The sequence below is a fragment of the Natator depressus genome, chromosome 11 (assembly GCF_965152275.1).
Source record: "Natator depressus isolate rNatDep1 chromosome 11, rNatDep2.hap1, whole genome shotgun sequence".
In the NCBI taxonomy this organism is placed as follows: Eukaryota; Metazoa; Chordata; order Testudines; family Cheloniidae; genus Natator; species Natator depressus.
Window position 1 is genome coordinate 6642100 of NC_134244.1, and position 22151 is coordinate 6664250.

Consider the following 22151-nt stretch of genomic DNA (forward strand, 5'->3'; position numbering starts at 1 on the left):
TGGCAGCACACAGTGTACATGCAGCTGCAGGCTGCAGTGAAAGATGAGCTGTATCCATCCTCACTGCAGCGTGTAGTTGCACCCAACAGTGAAAGGCTCTGGCATGGGGGAGGCAGGAGCCTTTCTCCGCGGCCCCCCCGCCAGAGATGCTCTTTGCTGCTGGAGTCTTTCAGTGGGGCAGACAAAAGCTCCAACAGCAACACACTGCACTGCGAAAAGCAGTCGCGGAGATGTGGGAGGCATTGCTTGAGCATGTACAGCGCCACGTAGGGGACATAACCTAGGATTCAGGCGAGTAAGGCACTTCGCTCACCTAAGTAGTGCTTCCCAGCTACACTGCTATTTATACTTGCGCTAGCTGGGCGTGCCGTGTCTGTACGCTAGACTCCGCTGTGTAGACATACCCTTAAAATGTCGATCAAAAACAAGGGTTTTCTTATTGGAGGTCGGGTAGCCTGTTCAGGGTCCACTGGAATAATTTTTAGGACTACATAATAAAGTTAACACAGGTCTGGTGTTCATCATTTAAAAGCCAGCATTCCCCGGCAGAGTGCCTCAGAGCTTTAGTGGATGGGTCTCAGGACAGGGTTAGCAAATGTTGCCATTCAACGTGTTTCAGCCCTAAAGCACTTCAATAGGACTGATCTGTTGTTTCCAGCACTGGCAGTGTGTTTGATGCTCGAGAAGTCCTAGATGCTCCCACAGCAGTCACTACTGAAAGCCGACGTTTCCCAACAGCTGAGCACAGTGAGCCACTGGCTGGGGCGGGAGGCTTTGACCGTAACAGGACTTGACTCTGAAAGTCATTTAGCAGTGCCGAGCAGAGAACTCGAGGTTGCTGCTCTCCAGTGTAAGCAGGAACATAAGAATGGCCCTACTGGATCAGACCAAAGGTCCATCTAGCCCAGTATCCTGTCTTCCAACAGCGGCCAATGCCAGGTGCTTCAGAGGGAATGAACAGAACAGGTAATCATCAAGTGATCCATCCCCTGTCGCCCATTTCCAACTTCTGGCAAACAGAGACTAGGGACACCATCCCTGCCCATCCTGGTTAATAGCCATTGATGGACCTACCCTCCATGAATTTATCTAGTTCTTTTTTGAACTCTGTTATGGTCTTGGCCTTAACAACATTCTCTGGCAACGAGTTCCACAAACTGACTGGGTGTTGTGTGAAGAAATGCTTCCATTTGTTTGTTTTAAACCTGCTGCCTATTAATTTCATTTGGTGACTCCCTAGTTCTTGTGTTATGTGAAGAAGTAAATAACACTTCCTTATTTACTTTCTCCACGTCAGTCCTGATTTATAGACCTCTATCATCTCCCCCCTTAGTCTGAAGGCTGAAAAGTCCCAGTCTTATTAATCTCTCCTCATAGGAAAGCTGTTCCATATCCCTAACCATTTTTGTTGCCCTTTTCTGTACCTTTTCCAGTCCCAATATATCTTTTTTGAGATGGGGTGACCAGGTCTGCACACAATATTCAAGATGTGGGCATACCAGGGATTTATATATACCCTACATGCTGGCACAAGAAAGGTTAAACTCTAGAACCAGCTATAGCATTGAAAAAATTGCCTAAAGAGCTGGAAGTCTCAAGCCACTTGTGCACCTGCTCTCTTTCTCTCAAAAATTCAGGGTTAAAAAGGAGCAGATGTGAGCAGAGGATGTCTGAGGAAATGCAAGGCACTCGTGCACTCACCCGCATTCCAATGAGGAGCTTAGCGGCATGCTCCCCTCTTTGGCTGCACAGCAGTCACACAACCATGGGTCCATTAATGCAAGACCAGGTTCCCTGGTATTTCTGGGCCAACTGATCACTCTTTATCTTCTGTTTATGGGCGGGATCCAAAGCCCACTGAAGTCAACAGGAATTTTTCCACTGACTTAAACAGACTTTGGATCAGACGCTCTGGGCTTGATTCTCATTTATACCGAGAATCCTTTACGCCACTCCGGCAGCGTCAACGGGCCTTGGTGTAGCTGCGAATCAGGCCCTTACAATCACTTTTACATGCCACAGAAGTGTAAAGGCGCTTTGGTGAGGGAGAAGTAGCCCCCCAGATGAGCAACACTCTAGACCAGAGGTTCCCAAACTGCGGGGAACATCCCCCAGGGGAAGCAACAAGGTCATCATGTGGGGGCAGAGAGGAACAGAGGCGCTTCCCAGTCAGCCACACCCTGCAGGCCCCTCCCAGCAACGGCGCTGGGAGGCTTCTGCCATCACCTGACTGGACATTTTGCCCTGGCTTAGGGAGGTGGTTTCGCTAAGTTTGGGGGCCTACTTACTGTTTTGCCCTGGGCAGAGCCATCTTTAGGGTACGGCGAATCAGGGCGACCACTCCAGACCCCACGCTTTGGGGGGCCCTGAGGGCTGGTGCGATTGGCCGGTGCGGTCGGTCTCGAAAGTGATGGATTCGTCACTTCCACCCCAGGCCTGCACCCTCCTAGGGACAGCCCTGGCCCTGGGGCCCGGAATTGCTGTCAGCAGGCCTGGGTAAGAGTGAACCAGGGGCACCCCTGCCTCCCCACCTTCCATAGGCACCCTGTACCCCGCACTCCACCTCACACAGGCACCCTATATCTCCCAGACACCCAGCACCTCCCATCCCCCTCTGCTCCCCAAGAAACCACCACCCCCTGCATCCTGCTGCCCCCAGCACTACCTGTTTAGCTGGCTGGGCTATCCATCTCCGGTGGAAACAAGGGGGGAAGTGGCAGACATCGGAGCTAGGTTGTCTTTCAAAGAGTCTCACTCTCCTTCCTTCAGGAGCCAGGTTATGCTTCAGGCCAGCTGGAGCCTTCAGTCAGCTTTTTTCCCAGCTGGCCTTTTCCATTCACTCCTTTCACCTGTCAACTTGGAGAGGTTCACAGAAGCCACCTCCTCTGCTGCTTGTGTACAGAGCGCTCTGAGAGAGCTCTTCTGTCTTGGGCCCAGGGGCACATTATACAATTATCGAACTAGTTGTGCTCATTCCCTTTAAATTACCTCCTCACAGGTAGCCTGGGCCCAGACTCCCCTTAAAGGGGCCAGCAACCTCATGCCAGACAGGTAAACTGAGGCAAAGAAGTCAAATGACTTTTACAACACCACAGGAGGACTGGCGATCAGAAGCAGTACTTTAAAATCAGTGGTTCTGGCTTGTGCTCACTAGTCTAGATCACATATTTATCCTCCTCACCCACACACGACTAGTTTGATTGACTCTGTAAACTGTTATCGATTAAATGTCAGTTAACTTGCATGTCAGACATGGCACACCAGGGAAAGTCATTGACTGTCCTGCCCTAAGGTAGTTTGTATTTGTTCAATCGATTCAGAGAGTGTAGTTATCATGGGTGACTGCAAGTTCAAAATATAATTTTTAAGAGGATCTTTGCCTTTATTTATACTGAAAGTTTGATAGCAGGTCATGTGCTTCCTTGTTTTCCTCCCTTCCTTAATCCTCTGCCTCTAACTCTCCCTCCTGGACTGGAGTATTACAGTGCATGTACAAAGAATTCCCCCTCAGTGACCCCTTATGTGAGAGAATAAACTGGAATATTTTGCACATCCAAGAAAGGCCAGATGAGTGGCCTCTAATTTTGACTATATAGCAGGCCTGCTTTCATACAAGACGAAGGTCAGCATTGTCTTGACACAGAAGGGGAAAACTTTTTTTTTTTTTTTTACGCCATTGGAAGATTCATGCCAAGCTGCACAATTCAGCTGAACGGAGAAAAAGTGAATTCAATTTCAAATAATAAAATCATAAGGTGAAATCCTGGCCTTGTTTAGGTCAACGGAAAAATTCCCAGTGGCTTCAATAGGATCAGCATTTAGCAGTCATCCAGAGCTGCCCCCACCTTCCTCAGTGTCCCCTACAGTTTATTGTTAGCACGCTGGGCCACTGATTTTAATAGTGAGGCATCCACACCTTCATTTGGGAGGCTAGTCCATGGTGTAGCCCATCTCACTGCAGACGTCTATATCAAACCTGCAGCCACAACAGACACCGCACCCCTCCAGGGAGAGGGTGACCTTCCAGTGTGATGTTTGCTTCTCATGCTCCAGTACCGCTTGGCGTGGAGTGGGATCTGATTCCTGCTGATGGAGTACTCTTCCTGTTTAAAACAGGAAATCTCTATCTCTCCGCAAACACAAGAATGTAAGAATGGCCCTACTGGGTCAGACCACAGGTCCATCAAGCCCAGTATCCTGTCCTCTGACACTGGCCAATGGCAGGTGCCCCAAAGGGAATGAAGAGACAGGTAATCATCAAGTGATCCATGCCCTGTCACCCAATTCCAGCTTTTGGCAAACAGAGACTAGTGACACCATTCCTGCCCATCCTGGCTAATAGCCATTGATGGACCTATCTTGCATGAATCTATCTAGCTCCCTTTTGAACCCCAAGCACAGTTCCGGACATCCCCTCTCATGCGACTGACCCTCCCCCTCCACACACGTGCGTGACTTAGGAGTTTGTGGGAGGGGGTTGAGAAAAAAGGTCAGCATGGTGTGCCAGGGTCCCTCCTGAGTCCCTACCCGACCACAATTTGGGTGGCCCTCCATTGTTTGCGGCCCACAAGGGAATTTCCAAACAGAAAACAAACCAACAAAAGGAGTCTTTTCCCTCTCCCCCGCCCCTGGGAGATGGAGAATCAGAGTCAAAGAAAAAGGTGGTCAGTCACTTAGGCAGTCTTTGGGTCAGCCCTTTGGCTTATCTGTCCGTTCTAGTGTCCTCCCTCAAAGTTCAGGTCTGCCTCCAGCCCCTCCTTTTGGTCACCGTTTCTTTACACCTGGTCCATACAGGATCAGAGGCGGCAGGGTCTGCAACAGTCTGTCTCCTCATCCGTCTGTCCCTGTAGCCATCAGTCTCCAAGACAGAGCAGTCCTCCCTCTCGTCACCATGCTTAAAAAAGGTCAGGTCTTCCCTTTTTAAGCTGCCTCCCTCCAGCCAGGGAAAGTCTTACAGGTGTGTCTGGTTAGTGCTGGCTGAGCCCGTAAGGGCTCGTTAGCCTCCTCTCTACTGGAATGAGGGTGTGTCCCCTCACAGTCACACATTGGTTCTCGTGCCTTCCTATCAGAGGTGCTGATCCAGTGGTTTTACTGGGCAAGAAGATGCGGGGGGGAGACACCCAGATTTTCTGAAGCCGGCCCTGATAGTCATCCTAAACTTTCCTTGTCATAACTTCCTCCCACTATGCCTAGTTAGGCCCCAATGTAGCACCTGAAATAGTTCCTCCAACCTCAGTATTACAAATATTTGTAGATTATCATGTTGTTCCACCTCCAATCTCACCTTCCCCCATCCATGCACGGACACGCTGAGTCATCTCTTAGCCAAGGTACACATCATGGTTCTTATAGATCAAGCCCTTCAGCCCCCTCATTATTTTTGTTGCTATTCTTTTGAACTCCCCTCTGTTTGTTGGGACGTTTTCAGGGCCAGAATTGTGCACAGTGGGCCAGATCATCTGCTGGTGTCTATTTAGTTATATTGAAGACAATGGAGCTGGGCCGATTTTCATCGTCTGGAGATCTGGCCCAGAAAGTGCCCGACACAGTAGAACTGTAAAGATGCAAGTTTGGGGGTCAAATTTTGAAAATGGCTCTACATCTAAAAATGCAAGGGTGCACAGGTTTAGAAAGGTCAAGATGAATTTGTTCAAGCAAAGAGCATAGACAGCTAACTAATAGATCTGTACATTCAATGATATGCCATACAGAAATTAGAAAGGTGCCTTTATAAAAATGCAATAAATATTCCCACATACTCTCTAAAATGTCTATGAATTCCTTGATTATATTTTCGTTTTACTTTAGTCTCAGACCCCTATTTAATTCCCTGTAAATGCAGGGTATGGGGCAAAGATGATGTTATAAGGTATTAGTGGACGGGAGCTCAGCCAACAAGTAATGCTCATCGGTCACGAAAGCTACAACTCCAATCAGATATTATGGTGGTGCATGTTCATATTAGATGAAAAGATATACTCGGCCAGGTACATTCCCTGGGGCTTCCTGGAACATTAACAATGTTGTTTGATGACATTTGCGATAAAGGCACTTACTGTATGAGCAACCATAGACCTCAACTCTCAGGCCTATTCTTCCTCTGGGATTCCATTTCAGAGGGACAAAGCGCAGGAAGCGGGTTTTCACGGAGTGCAGAAGTTTGTGATGTACGACACTGTCAGCATTGGTGTTCCCTGTGAAGACCTGCAAAGAAAGGAAGCTCCGGTGAGACTTTTAACAGTCAGTTAGTTGTGAGCAATGAAAAAATAAAAACAAACTCAAACTCAACAAAAAAATAAAACTTTCGATGGACTGAGGAAAGACTGCAGGATCTCAAAGACCAGGTTTGACTGAGATAAGCATCCAAGCTTCGGGAACCTAGCTGAAGCATCTTGAAACTATCTACTGCTGAAATGCAGCTACCCTTATGGTGAAATACAGCACCTATTTAAAGGTGCACAGCAGCTCTACAAAAAACAATATCTTACAGTTTCAACAAAACATTTTTTTTGGTTGAAAAATTCCATTTCATCAGTCTTAGGAGCAGGGACTGTCTTTTGGTTCTGTGTTTGTACAGCACCTAGCACACTGGCTCCTGGTCACTACCATAGGCACTGACAAAAAATGAGTGGGTGCTTAGCACCCACTGGCAGCCAGCTCTTCCCTTCCCCACCAGCACCTCCTATCCGCCGGCAGCCCCAACGATCAACTCCTCACCCTCCATCCCAGCACCTCCCGCCTGCCACGATCAGCTGTTTCGCGGCGTGCTGGAGGCACTGGGAGGGAGAGGGAAGGAGCAGGGATGGGGTGTTCTCAGGGGAGGGGGTGCAACTGGACAGGAAGAGGTGAGGTGGGGGTGGGACCTGGGGCAGAGCAGTGGCAGGGATGGGAGTGGGGGCGGAGCGGGACGCTGAGCACCTCTGGGCCTGGAGGAAGCCAGCACCTATGGTCACTGCAGTAACACAAATAAGAATGTTTCTCAGAACTCACAACTACCCAGTGATCAGGGCATTCTCCAGGGCTGTGAGAAACCCAGGGTCAAATCCCTCCTCTGAATCAGGCATATTCAGAGTGTCCTAACCACCAGGCTATTGGCGTCTGTAGTGGGGTGTCTTTCTGTTTGCTTCTCCACTCCGGAAAGGTCTCATTTTCATTCCACTTCACAACAAATTTCAAAACCTCCAAATACTTTCACAACACTCAAGTTTTCTGGCCAGCACTAATACTTATTTAACGATTCTGAGAATGAACTGTGTGAGAGAACTATGTTTTGAGAATGAACAGGCTGTCTCTTTAAATGCACTTAAAAAAAATCTCAGTGGGTTGCCTGGATAGATAGGAGAATCTGAACCCTATTCAACCCTGGTGTAAATGAGCCCAGCTACGCTGATGTGAATGGAGTTGAACCCACGTAATTTGCTGCATTCATTCCTTTGAACATAAAGGCTGAATTTGGCCCTCTGAGTGCAAAGGTGTTGAATGGACTAGAGACATTACTAAAATAACATTGGGCCAGATGTTGGGCTGGGGTAAATTGGAATAGCTCCATTAAAGTCAACAGAGCTATGCTGATTTACATCAGCTGAAGATCTGGTACACTGTCTCTGAAATTAGTCTTTGGCAAAATTGCTGTAACACTCAAACTGAACGTCTTAGCTATGTCTGCGTGTGGAAAGACAGAAGAAAGTTCAATTAGAAGACATGTCAGCTCATCCAAGCTGACGCGTTAAAAAGACATCAGGCTCAGGATTTGGTCTCCGTATCACTTGACACACATGCAGGGCAGCAAACAGCAACTTATTTACAGATCTACAGAAGCAGGCTCCTGTAATGATGCAGAGGATTATCTGCTCTCTCACTTTATTAGGCAGGTAATGGGGTGGGTTTGAATTGTGAACAGAAGGAGAAGCGCTGGCACAGTCCAGGCAGACTTGAGGTTAACTATCTTCCAGAGGAGCTATTTTAGGATGTAGCTTCTTCTGTTTTTCCTGCCAAAGACCAACTGATGAACCAAGCTGAAAACGAGATTATGAATGTGCAGTGTCCCACAACACAGATGTTTGCAATGTACATTATTACAGCCTTGAACTAAGGAAGCGCAGGTGCAGAAGCACTTGTCTACCTTGCAGATTTTGCCTATGTCATCTCTGTGATCTGCCATTACACCCAAGCCAATGGAGACAGGGAACAACCAAAAAGAAGAAACTTGATTCAAAATACCAAGTAGCTCCTCCAAGGGACCTAAATGAATGAAAAAGTGATCAAATCAAAGTTGTAAGTGTCAAAATGACACTCCCATAAAAAACAACGCCTTTCTTCCTTGTAAACAATCCTATTAGTGTGGGAAAGCTTGTGCGTGAGCTATAAGAAGTGACAACCATCACACAGAACAGACCGGCATCTGAATATCTCATGGGGGACTTCTGAAACATTCTGTTGAACATGGATTTCAAGCAAAGTGTGAACTGCCTGTTCACATATGACAAAGCTGGAGCACAGGGAGTAAAACGCTGGTCGTCTTGTCAGATTTTCTAGCTTGAAAGAGGCTTTGATTATGGAGTACCTATACCAGTCCTAGGGATATAAATGAACTTCAGATGTCTTCACGTTTCAGTGAATTAGACTTTAATTGAATGGGGTTGTTCAGTTTTGGGAGCTGAATGGTGGTGTTAGGGTTTTAGAGGTCAATGACTAAAACCAAGCCCCGCACTAGGAATCTGTCATCCCTACCTATATCAGTGGTGGGCAACCTGCGGCCCATCAGGGTAATCCACTGGCAGGCCGCAAGACAGTTTGTTTACAGTGGCACGGCCACCCGCAGCTCCCAGTGGCCGTGGTTCCCCGTTCCTGGCCAATGGGAGCTGTGGGAAGTGGCGCAGGCCAAAAGGATGTGCTGGCTACTGCTTCCCGCAGCTCCCATTGACTGGGAATGGTGAACCAATGTAAACAAACTGTCTGGCAGCCAGCCAGCATATTACCCTGACGGGCCGTATGAGGCCCACAGGCCACAGGTTGTCCACCACTGACCTATATCCATCCACAAAACACCACGTAATAGACTGAAAGGTTCCATGATGTGAAAAGCACTATACAATCCTGATAAGACTGCACTGAATCTAAGCAATCCTTCCATTCAATGTGATGCTACAGTATTTCCATGGAATCGTCAAAATTGCATCAATGCCTTCTCCTGGCATGATGGATCTGAACAGTTCTCTGCAGCCACTATGATCTATCATGACAATGAATATGAACCCTTTAGTCTCACTGGAAAGAAAACACCACAACAGTTTTAGGAGTTTCATTGGTATTGGTATCGTCTAAACCTCTCTATTTTCCAACAAAGAGATGGAGGACACTTTCAGATAAGGGAAATTTCCCTGTAGAAGAGGTGGACAGTAAGGGGAAGGAAATGCACTGAGATGTGTGACTGTCCAGCACTTGGTAATGAACCCCAGGTCCCCTTGCTAAGAATTACATGTGTTATTTATTGAGAGTGCAGATTGTGCTTCAGCAATACGGCGTCTTAGTGACTTCTCTTCCCCACATTACTGAGAACTGACCAATTCTGTGCATAAGCACAGATATGAAGCAATCAAAGAGGAGGAGGATAGAGTAATGCAGTACACTCCACCCTAACCCATCATTGTATTGCATAATCTGCTCAAGCGGGAAGGACACGTGCATCGGATATGCTCCATTACATGCGTAATCTCTCTCATTAGCTGCATTGCACATAAAGGCATAAATGCTGATAACACTGTAAACAGCCTTAGGTAGATTGCCCCTCCCCCCAAAAATCAATTTTTCATCTGGAAAATCCAAATGAAATATTTTATTTTGCTCAATTGGACCCAAATTGGAATATTTCATTTTATTGGACTGACCACAAATGTTCAATTTTGAATCAGCAAACAAGATATTAAACTATATTTCCTTTTTAAGCACATTGTCTTAGTGGGAGAATGAGGGCATTAGGCTTTCTGGCTGGACTGTATCTCCCATAATACACCTGGCCCATAAGAGACATACAACTCCTATAATGCAAGACAAATGTTGCTTAACGTTGATCTGGTTCAAAATGAAGCATTTCATGTCAATTTAACAAAATGAAACAAGTGAGGTAAATAGAACCCATGAGGTAAATAGAAAGGAGCATAAACACTGCCAAATTAAATGTAAAAATGTAATCAGAAAAGTAAAAAAAGGAGTTTGAAGAACAGCTAGCCAAAATCTCAAAAGGTAATAACAAAATGTTTTTTTTAAGTACATCAGAAGCAGGAAGCCTGCTAAGCAACCAGTGGGGCCCCTGAACGATCGAGATACAAAAGGAGCACTTAAAGACGATAGAGCCATCGCAGAGAAACTAAATGAATTCTTTGCTTCAGTCTTCATGGCTGAGGATGTTAGGGAGATTCCCAAACCTGAGCAGTCTTTTGTAGGTGATAAATCTGAGGAATTGTCACAGATTGAAGTGTCACTAGAGGAGGTTTTGGAATTAATTGAGAAACTTAACAGGAACAAGTCACCAGGACCACATGGCATTCACCCAAGAGTTCTGAAAGCACTCCAATGTGAAATTGCAGAACTATTAACTACGGTTTTAAGTCAGCTTCTGTACCAAATGACTGGAAGATAGCTAATGTAACACCAATATTTAAAAAGGGCTCCAGAGGTGATCCTGGCAATTACAGACCGGTAAGTCTAACGTCAGTACCGAGCAAATTAGTTGAAACAATAGTAAAGAATAAAATTGTCAGAAACATAGAAGAACATAAATTGTTGTGCAAAAGTCAACATGGTTTCTGTAAAGGGAGATCATGTCTTATTAATCTATTGGAGTTCTTTGAGGGGGTCAACAAACATGTGGACAAGGGGGATCCAGTGGACATAGTGTACTTTGATTTCCAGAAAGCCTTTGACAAGGTCCCTCACCAAAGGCTCTTACGTATATTAAGTTGTCATGCAATAAGAGGGAAGATCCTTTCATGGATTGAGAACCGGTTAAAAGACAGGGAACAAAGGGTAGGAATAAATGGTAAATTTTCAGAATGGAGGGGGTAACTAGTGGTGTTCCCCAACGGTCAGTCCTAGGAGCAATCCTATTCAACTTATTCATAAATGATCTGGAGAAAGGGGTAAACAAGGATGTGGCAAAGTTTGCAGATGATACTAAACTGCTCAAGATAGTTAAGACCAAAGCAGACTGTGAAGAACTGCAAAAAGATCTCACAAAACAAAGTCATTGGGCAACAAAATAGCAAATTAAATGTAATGTGGATAAATGTAAAGTAATGCACATTGGAAAACAATAACCCCAACTATATGATGGGGGCTAATTTAGCTACAACTAATCAGGAAAGAGATCTTGGAGTCATCGTGGATAGTTCTCTGAAGATGTCCATGCAGTGTACAGTGTCAGTCAAAAAAGCGAACGGGATGTTAGGAATCATTAAAAAAGGGATAGAGAATAAGACGGAGAATATCTTATTGCCCTTATATAAATCCATGGTACGCCCACATCTTGAATACTGTGTTCAGATGTGGTCCCCTCATCTCAAAAAAGATATACTGGCATTAGAAAAGGTTCAGAAAAGGGCAACTAAAATAATTAGGGGGTTGGAACAGGTCCCATATGAGAAGAGATTAAAGAGGCTAGGACTTTTCAGCTTGGAAAAGAGGAGACTAAGGGGGCATATGATAGAGGTACATAAAATCATGAGTGGTGTGGAGAAACTGAATAAGGAAAAGTTATTTACTTGTTCCCATAATATAAGAACTAGGGGCCACCAAATGAAATTAATGGGTAGCAGGTTTAAAACAAATAAAAAGAAGTTCTTCACTCCGCGCACAGTCAACCTGTGGAACTCCTTGCCTGAGGAGGTTGTGAAGGCTAGGACTGTAACAGGGTTTAAAAGAGAACTGGATAAATTCGTGGAGGTTAAGTCCATTAATGGCTATTAACCAGGATGGGTAAGGAATGGTGTCCCTAGCCTCTGTTTGTCAGAGGGTGGAGATGGATGGCAGGAAAGAGATCACTTGATCATTACCTGTTAGTTTCACTCCCTCTGGGGCACCTGGAATTGGCCACTGTTGGTAGACAGGATACTGGGCTGGATGGACCTTTGGTCTGACTCAGTATGGCCGTTCTTATGTTCTTAAAACATTTTGATTACAGGAATGTCAAAATGAAACATTCTGACAATTCCAAATAAGATTTTTTCCAAAATTTCTTTTCCATTTAAAATTTAGAAATTTCAATTTGTCGTCTCATTTCCTATGTTGAAATGTCAATATTGTCTATGGGATGGAAATACCAAAGATCACTTAATAGTCATGATTATTTTTCACTGGGTGCTGCCAGTTTGGTCACTGGGTGTAAAACTTAGAGACAGACACGTGTCTAAAGATACTCAAAGTGAAGTGGCCAGTTAACATCTTTCCAGTCATAGCACAAAAAGCGTTTGTGGGCAGGTTAGTGGGTTACACATTGTTTTTATAAGCCATTCACTTTGAATTGTCTCTTACCATATGTGTTAATGACTGATGCTAAACAACGTGTTACACCTTGTACTTATCTGTGACACCCTGAGTGCATTCAGGTCTGGGAAAGAAGAGCTCTGTGTAGCTCAACAGCATTTCTCTTCCACCAACGGAAGTTGGTCCAATGTTGTTAAGAAGGCCAACAGTATATTGGGCTGCATTAGTAGGAGCATTGTCAGCAGATCGAGGGAAATGATTATTCCCTTCTATTCGGCACTGGTGAGGACACATCTGGAGCATTGCGTCCAGTTTTGGGCCCCCACTACAGAAAGGATGTGGACAAACTGGAGAGAGTCCAGCGGAGGGCAACAAAAATGATCAGGGGGCTGGGGCACATGACTTACGAGGAGAGGCTGAGGGAACTGGGGTTATTTAGTCTGCAGAAGAGAAGAGTGAGGGGGGATTTGTTAGCATCCTTCAACTACCTGAAGGCGGGTTCCAAAGAGGATGGAGCTAGGCTCTTCTCAGTGGTGGCAGATGACAGAACAAGGAACAATGGTCTCAAGTTGCAGTGGGGGAGGTCTACGTTGGATATTAGGAAACACTATTTCACTAGGAGGGTGGCGAAGCACTGGAATGGGTTCCCTAGGGAGGTGGTGGGATCTCCATCCTTAGAGGTTTTTAAGGCTCAGCTTGACAAAGCCCTGGCTGGGATGATTTAGTTGGGTTTGGTCCTGCTTTGAGCAGGGGGTTGGACTAGATGACTTCCTGACCAACCGGGACCAACAAGGCTTCAACAGCACTGCAACCAAAGATAATGGCCAACCAGGAAGAAGACACTCTAATAAGAATGGAAGGAGGATAAAAGGAAAACTTCTAGGAAAGAGTTCTACATTCTACTGCCTTGTCCAAACCACAGTCTACCTAAATTCCTCCTACAACCTCAAACTGATACAGCACTTTAGTTCCTATGCTAAGCTTTTGTGTATTGTCACTATACTTTCAAACAAAAGTTATGGTCGCCCACCCCCCGTGGCTGCCTTTCATGGATAGGTGAAATGATCCCCATGGATAGTTTTAAGTATCAGTTAAGTCTGGAGAACACTTCGGGGTGAAGGATGTTATAAAATGTTATAACTGTTGTTGGTAACAATACTACTGGGAGGAACTTACTGCAAAACTAAAGCTGTAAAATAGAGGAACAGCCAAAAGTCAGCAACTAATTTGTTTCTTCTTGTCATCCCACTCTTTATCGTCAAAAAACGATAACAATTATATATAACTTCATCACATCAAAAAAGAAACATTTCCCTAAAACCTTGACAAGATTAACATTAGCCAATAGACTGCAACAGCTCTTTCCATTGCTATTGCCAACATTAATCATACACTTCAGGCTGTACTTTTGCATAAATCTCATGGAGGCTTGCATGCTTTCTATTCAATTAGTGGGATTAACAATGCAGTGAATGTGTTTATGTCTAGCACTGTTGGGCAATGCTTGGAACCCTCCTCATATTTAGCTTCATCAAACTGAGTTTAAATAGCCATCTCTCTGATGATAATTTGCCAGCCTGATCCAGCAACAGGACACCAGAGAGATGTTAGTTATTCCACACAACGGTGACTTCAAATGAATATTTGACTTCAGTATCTTACATTATTTCCCTGTTTTATAGTTTAACGGCATTTCTATTTGGAGCTGCAAAATAATGTTGAAAGGGCATGGACAGTTAGATTCGATTTTCCCCAATGTTTTGTAAAATGGTGAAAAAAATCCATTTTCAGTCAATGCAGCTTTGCACATTTTGGTGGGAGCAAGAAAAAGTTCACACTCCAACCTCAGACACAACACCTGTGTCTCTCACAAGACTACCATAGGTTTGTCTTATGACATTGCTTATCTTTTTCAATATCTTTTTACTGAAATTTTATCAGAAGACAGTTAATCTTTATGCATATATATGTTGCTACTTGTGGAGGAAGGGGGGAAGAAGGAAACCTAGGCTGTTTTCAAGTAAGGATCATCCAAATTTTAAGAATTTTCAAGTTTCATCAACATTTTGAAATTTGATTATTTTTTTTAAAAAAATAGGGGGGAAAAGATTTCTGTGCAAGAGTTTTGAGCAACTCTAGTTAGAACATCATTCAAAATGGGAATAGTTCTGCTGCCAATGCATTGAATGGTATGGGCTAGATTCTGAGTTGGTGTAAATTGGTGTAGCTTCACTGAAGTCCATTTACACCAACTGATGATTTAGTCGTATGGTTTTCTAGGCTTTTGTCTTAAGAACATAATGGATAAATCAAAATCTGTGTGTGATTTCACTCAGTCCCTTCCTACAAAAACACTACTGAAAAGCTTTTAATGTCCCATAATTCAGTCAATGTTTCAATAATTGTACTTCCCACACTGACCAAATCGACCTTTTTGATACCAGAGCAGCAAGAAACTATTTTCCCAGACCATGAGATAGCTTAAGAGGACCTACTGTCGTGTCCCAGTGGATATCTGTGCATCTTTTTTCCTAACACATGTTTGATCACTTAGTTCCAATCAAATGTTTATTCCCTGTATTAACCAAAATAAAAAGACTTAAGCGGAAGACCTTGAAAATCAAGCATACCTAGGGTGACCAGATGACCAGTTTTTGACTGGAAAGTCCATTTGGAAAGGGGACCTGACGGTGTCCTGTCAGATCCACTGACCGGACACCCGAAGTCCAGTTACTTCAGGCAGAGATGGTGAAGGGAGGAACCAGGTCATCACCTGCACCAGCCCTACTCAGCCAAGGCTGCCTCATACCTGCATTGGGAAGCTGAAGCTCCCAGCCCCAGCTCTGCAGGCAAGTCCCTCACAACCCTGGTGGGCAGGGGGGAAGAGAGGAAGAGCAGCGAGCGATGAGGAGAGGAGGAAGACGAGTGAGCGGTGATGGGGCCTCAGAGGAGGAGGCGGGTAGGGGAGGGGCCTTAGGTGAAGAGACGGGACAGAAGCGGGGCCTCCGGGAAGGACAATGCAGGGTGTGGGAGGTTCTGGCACTTCTGCTGGAGTGTCCCGTTTTTAAATAATACAAACTTGGGAACCCTAACCATATCACTGGAATACATATTAGAGAAGCTGACAGTCAAGTAATGATGCAAAAACCAGAGCGCTAGGCCCTCAAGCTCTCACTGTGGTACACAAATGTCTGCATACAAAAAGGAGGGGCTTCCTCTTTTATTGGTCCATTAGAAAGGCATTCAGCTGCCTGTATTCCAGTGCTTTACATTAAATACAAATGCTCAAAGCCAGGTGCAAATTCAAGTCATCTTGCTATTGTTAATGAATGCTTTCCTCTACTCCCATGGTGAGGCAATCCTTTTAAGCGGAGGCAAACGTATGGCCATCAGACTGTAAATACTAAATCAGATTTTTTTTTTGTTCCAATCTGAACATCTATATCAGGAAATGGGAATAGGATGGGAGCCACCAGGTGAGTGGGGGAGTAAAGGACTTTTAGTTTCAAAACAATCTTGATAGTTGTGTGTTGGGGGAGCCAGGAAATCGGTAGGTTATTACTCGCTGTAACAGGAGCTCTCGATGAAACAGAGATGTCTGTACCTATGTAACTAATTAGTTAACTGAGAAAGGTGCCTATAGATGGTGCTCAATAATATCCATCACTGCTCCTGGGGTTTGTAGGACCAATACAACTTCTTGCAGAGCATTTCAACTGGCTGCTTTGCACACAGCTCTTTATATCAGTGCTTAACACTTGCTACTTGAAATATATGTCTAGTCTTAAAGCACTGCTTAAATTCTGGCCTGATGGTGTTGCGTACAAACCCCTGCCTTGCCATGAGAGAGAAAGATTTGATTCCCAAATCCTCATTCTCATTCTCTTTTGTCCAGCAAGGACTGGGAGCAGAGGTGGATTAGGGTGTTCTGGGCCCCTGGGCCAGAGCAAGTGGGGCCCCTCCCTACCCCTTCCACCTGCAGGAGCACCGGACTGGTGGGTGGAGCGGGGCAAGCCCCCACACCCCGACCCCACTCTCCAACAGGAGCACCGGGAGGGTGGGGACACCGGGGTCGGGATAAGGGGCACACATTTTCTGGGCCCCCCAATCGGCCAGGGCCCTGTTGGCCCAGTGGCTAATCTGCCTCTGACTGGAAACATGGTAAAGGCAACATCACCCATCATAGATAAGGCCAAAAGGGACCACGGTGATGATCTAGTCTGACCTCCTGTGCAACACAGGACACAGCGCTTCCCTGAATTAATTCCTATTTGAACTGCAGCAGATCTGTTCAATAAATATCTAGTCTTGATTTAAAAATGGACAGTGATGGGGAATTCACCACAATCTTGTGTATGTTGTTCCAATGGTTAATTACCCTCACTGTTAAAAATGTGCCTTATTTCCAGCCTAAATTTGTCTAGCTTCAAACTTCTAGCCAGTGGATCTTATTATCTTGGTATGGTCAGGCAGCCCAAGACTTATATTAATAAATACTTTTAAAGTACCTTAGGCGAAAGGCATGATGCTAGTGAAAAGTACTGTTATATTTTCAAGTACCGTGCCAGTCACTTTAATTAAGCTTTTCTTTACACTGTCTAGTTGGAGAGTTTCCTTCCCCTGAGTATTTTCTTACCTTGGAGATTTATTTTAATCTCTCATTTCGTCCTTCAATTTCATAAAGTAAAATTTTACCTTAAGTCACAACAAAGCAAGGATTTAAAAACCAGGAACCTCACGAGAACCTTATATGCTGGTTATCAATACTTTCCATTGAAACACAGGAAATGAGCTGAAGGGTGGGGGGGGAATCAATAGCTCCTTAACAAGCCCTTCTCCTGAGATGAGACATCTAGCTCAGAGAACTCTTTCATTCATTACTCTCGTAAGCGTCGGTAAGAGAAGGGACCCGTGAAGTGCGCCAGCAAACGACATCTGATTTAGAGTGAAAAAAATCAGAAACACACAACATTTTCAGAACATGTCAGGATGAAGTAATTGCTTTCAGGAATGAGTCTGAAAACGATCTGAGTAGGTACACTTCAGAGAGTCACAAAGAGGAGAAGAAAAGGAACTTTGTTAGATAATCTGACCAACGAAGAGGAAAAGTAATTTATTATAGGATATCCTTTCAAGGATTCTGCAATTACATTGGGCTTTATGTTAAACAAACGGGTTATTTTATACCTTCCATGTTAGATCTCTGAAGAAGTTCAGTTCATCGAGTATCAGTCAATACATGGGTATTAAAATACACTTGAATTCATCAGCTAGCAATAAATGGTATTAACATACACTGAAGAACATCTGGTATCAATACAATGATCTGATGTACACTCAAAAATCACAGGTATCAGTACAATAGTATTAATATAGACTTGAAAGCAACTGGCATCAACACAGAAACATATAATTAAGGAGGTGTTTCTTTACAGTGTAGCTAAACAAACAGATGATACACACTACTGAAAACAATATGCAGCATGAATGCAAATTCTCAGAACCCCACTACAGATGGTTCTTGAGAACGTTCCCAGAAGGCTTTGCTTCTGTCTGTCTAGATACTCGCACAGCCTGCATTACTGAAGTATCTGGGAACCTCTAAATCAATAACCTGTTTATTCTGATACTACCCCTACCATTACTCACATTTTACAGCTGAGAAACAGAGACACCCCGACACAAACTAATAAAATACAGATAATGCACGTATATGTTATGATTACTTCATGTCCTAGGAGTTTACTGACCAGCAAAGCTGGTTGAAAAAACCTTTTACCCCCATAAAAAATATGAAAAAAAATACTTTTTGATTTTTTGTGGGAAATTTCAAACTAAAACATTTCATTTAAATTTGCAATGAAAATTTCATTTAAATTTGTTTTTGAAAACTGAACATGCAATTCAAAATGGAAAATTTGCCTTTCATTTCAAAGTTTCCCCACCAAAAAACATAATTTTTCATGCAGTGAAAAAGATACCTTTTATGACAAAGCCCATCTTTTGGGCAGGAAAATGTTTCACTCAAAACAATTTCAACCAGATATAGTAGGGAGATGGGACACCCTGCACGCAGCAGTGTTTAAAATCCAGATACACATTTTGAAGTTTGAGCCCAGCTGCACTACAATCCTTTGTAGCCGACTTTCAAGAATAAATAGGCCAGGAAGAAATTCAGGCTGGAAATCAGAAGAAGGTTTCTAATCATCAGAGGAGTGAGATTCTGGAACAGCCTCCCAGTAAGAGTTCCAGGGACAAGAAACCTAATAGACTTTAAGATGGAGTTTGATAAGTTTACTAAAAGGATTGTATGACTGTCAGGAACAGGTACGTGGGCAGCCTGACCTAATGGTTAGAGGCAGGAACCAGGCGTCAGAGCCAAGGGTCAGAGCCAGAGTTAGAAGCCGGACAAGGGAGCAGGACACGAATATGGCTGGGAACAAAGCAGGCACAGGAGAGATTGCAGCTGCAGGCATAAAAGTGTTGAGCAACTGGCAATCTGCCACTGCTGCTGAGCTTAAAGGCAGACCTGCTGGCTCCTTTGAGCCAATCGGGTGAGCTGGCCAATCAGGCGATTCTGCGGCAGCCCAGCTGGGCTCATTAACTGGCTAGCCCCAGGCTCAACAGAGGGAATGACAGCTCCTGGTTCCTGACAATGGCATGGTTTCCGACAATGGCATGGTTTCCTGTGACAGGAAGGGACTGGACGCAAGGACCCAGGAGCTCCGTTCCAGTCCTGTGTTTCTTTCCAAATCTTATCAACCTTATTCATTACTTGTATCACCTTGGAATGGACAGGACACACTTCTACATATAGCGGCTCCCCTCAGTGACAGACCACTCAGACCAATTTCCCTTAAAATGTCAGGATTTTGCCAGAACTTCTGCTATATCCACGGTGAGCATTAAACAGCCTGATGTAGAAATAACTGAGCAGAAGAGAAGAGGCTATATTCATTTTTTTTTAAAGAGCTGCTACAAAAATCTTACTGTTTGACTCGTTCTTAAGGCTTTATTATGCATCCCAAACTTCCTGCAAACCGTGAAACCGACTCCTCTATTGCATGTCTCTCTAGATTATTTATCTTGCTGCCACAGCTTAGACAGAATGAAATTTGTTTAACTGTATCTCAACCGTGAAGATCATTTATTTATTCTCCAAAACCTGTGTGCTTCACAACAGTAATAAGAGAGAGAGAAAAAAAAAAGACAACTCATTCTGAGTGGCTCTCACAGATTTACTATTCAGGCAACATCATGCTCCTTGTTCTTGGTGCATGTTCAAAATGTTGTTTACAGGCCCAAATCTGGGCAGATGGGGACAGATAGCCAGGAAATGCTATTTCTCAGCTAGTGGCTTTGATTCACTCCCCTGGAAGAAGCCAGAGGGAACCATGAAAGTCCACTTGGAAGGCAGAGTGGCACTGTAAGAGCATCTGCAACTCCTACTTCTCTAATAAGGGCCCTGGAGCTGACCTAAAGCAGGGAGGGCCAGCACACGTGGCAGACTTTCAGCTCTGGAGTAGTCTCCAGAGGAACCCTGAGTGTAAATTACATCTTCTTCCCCATGGCCAACCTCCAGAGAACATTGACCACAGTATTGCTGCCTTCCCTCCCCAGGCCCAGCTTGTCCATCCCTCCATTCCTTCTCTCACAAGCTGGTCCGCTCCTACTTTCTGCATGAAAACCACTCTGCTGGGCTTGGATACCACTGCTGAACCTCAGATTCTTCTAAGCCCCCACTCCCAACGCCGGGTCTAAGTAGTGATGGATTACTGTTCCTAGCTCTGCATTACTCAGGTGTACTCTCAGGTGCACACTCTGTGTCTGCACCCCTTCTTAAGCCATGGGACCCCACTGCCCAGCTACCTAGTCCCTGGAACCAGTGCTGCAGCTACCCCCAAGCCCCATGTTGTTTATACCATTCCCTCCCAGAGTCAGTCTGGATGTTGGAGTGCAAATTTCCTAACGCCCTTCAGGTACAACATGGCAGTAAATCAAGGCACCAGGTTTAGCAAAGGAATTTCTTAACCACAAACAATTTTGCTTTCAAAAAAGCATTAGAGTTACAGATTTTAAGAATACAACAAATGTCTTAACATCATTCCTCTCAGTCTGACCTCAACACCCACCCTTGGGTTTGGTCCAAAGTCTTTAGTCCAGGGCAGCCCCTCCAGACTTCTGGCAGTGGAACTGTCCCCCTGCGCAGAGGAATTTCCAGGTGCCACCTCCACCCTCCATTGATTTTTGTGTAAAGAGTTGTTCAAAGTCAGAGGCCCTGCTGGTAGCAAACCCATTATTCCACTAGGGTAGAGCCATTTAACATTGATGGCCTTTGAGTGCTACGTCCTCGCTTCCTGATGTAGACTCTCCAAGAGGCGTCAAGCTTCTATAAGTCTACAAATGGACAATGCTCAAAGCCACACTGAGGTTTACATTCGAATTGGAAGATACAACATGGCATTCACAAAACAAAATGGGATTCATAATTTGACATACACATATCTCCCGATCTATCATAACTCCCCCTTCCCCACAGACTCAGAAACCCTTAAGTTTCCTTCATATTCTTCAGAATCTCACTCTTGCAGGAAGGAGAGTGGCTCTAAAAGGTTGGTAGTGGAACACGTGCCTGTTTATCTAGCTAGGTGGTTATAGTGCACTCATAACCTTAGCACCTAGGTAATGGATAGCCCTTCATGAGCAAGATTCCTGTCTCTTCCACACTTCCCCCATTCTGTTTAGTTGACCCTTGCCAAAAGGTACATTCAGATACAATTGGGTCCTGATCCTGACTGAGGCCTTTGGGTGTAATATCAAAACAAAACAGCAATAATGCCAAAAAAGTTATAGGCCTCACCCCGCTTCCCTTCCTCACTCCTGGGGATAGTCTCCTGATAGTCAGCTTCAGTTCTCCTTTCATCGGTTTCTCCTTATGTCTCCCAGTGGTAACCCATATTAATCTTGGCTTTATTCTCTGCTTGGTGTGCAGCCATGGGTTACTTTAATATGAATGAGAGCTATCTGTAGCCACTAAGAAGAAACTAGACCCCACACATTTTAAACAGACATATGCTTATTTCATTTCTCCTTAGTCCTTTTCAGATACTTAAGAAAAACAGAATTTATTTGGAAGACTGTGCACATTCTAGTACTACATAGGAAAAGCAATAAGGCCAGTTTAAGAGCAATAAGTCCGTACTTTGCCCAAAGCCACCTAAACCATAGCAAAAGTCAATCACAACTTCTTCCAACTTGTTGAGACATTGCATAGGGCAAATGTCAAGCCAACTTTTAGGGACAGGTTTCAGAGTAACAGCCGTGTTAGTCTGTATTCTCAAAAAGAAAAGGAGTACTTGTGGCACCTTAGAGACTAACAAATTGGAGCATAAGCTTTCGTGAGCCACAGCTCACTTCATCGGATGCATACTGTGGAAACTGCAGAAGACATTATATACACAGAGACCATGAAACAATGAAAAATATTTCATGGTCTCTGTGTATATAATGTCTTCTGCAGTTTCCACAGTATGCATCCGATGAAGTGAGCTGTAGCTCACGAAAGCTTATGCTCAAATAAATTGGTTAGTCTCTAAAGTGCCACAAGTACTCCTTTTCTTTTAACTTTTAGAGAGTAAGCCATAAATGTGGATCAAAGATCCACAATTCAT

At 44.5% G+C, this 22151-nt stretch overlaps 1 protein-coding gene across 2 annotated transcripts in view; it reads right to left on the reverse strand.

Moving 5' to 3' along the window:
- The window catches only part of CNTNAP5 (contactin associated protein family member 5), a 420028-nt gene that overhangs the window by 220962 nt on the left and 176915 nt on the right, over nt 1-22151 (reverse strand). For both annotated transcript variants that reach the window (XR_012641395.1, XM_074967062.1), the window contains exon 4: nt 6057-6204. Coding sequence is in view for 1 of the 2 variants with exons in the window: in XM_074967062.1 (XP_074823163.1) it covers nt 6057-6204 (148 nt within the window). In the remaining variant the exon portion in view is untranslated. The remainder of the gene's footprint in view (nt 1-6056; nt 6205-22151) is intronic.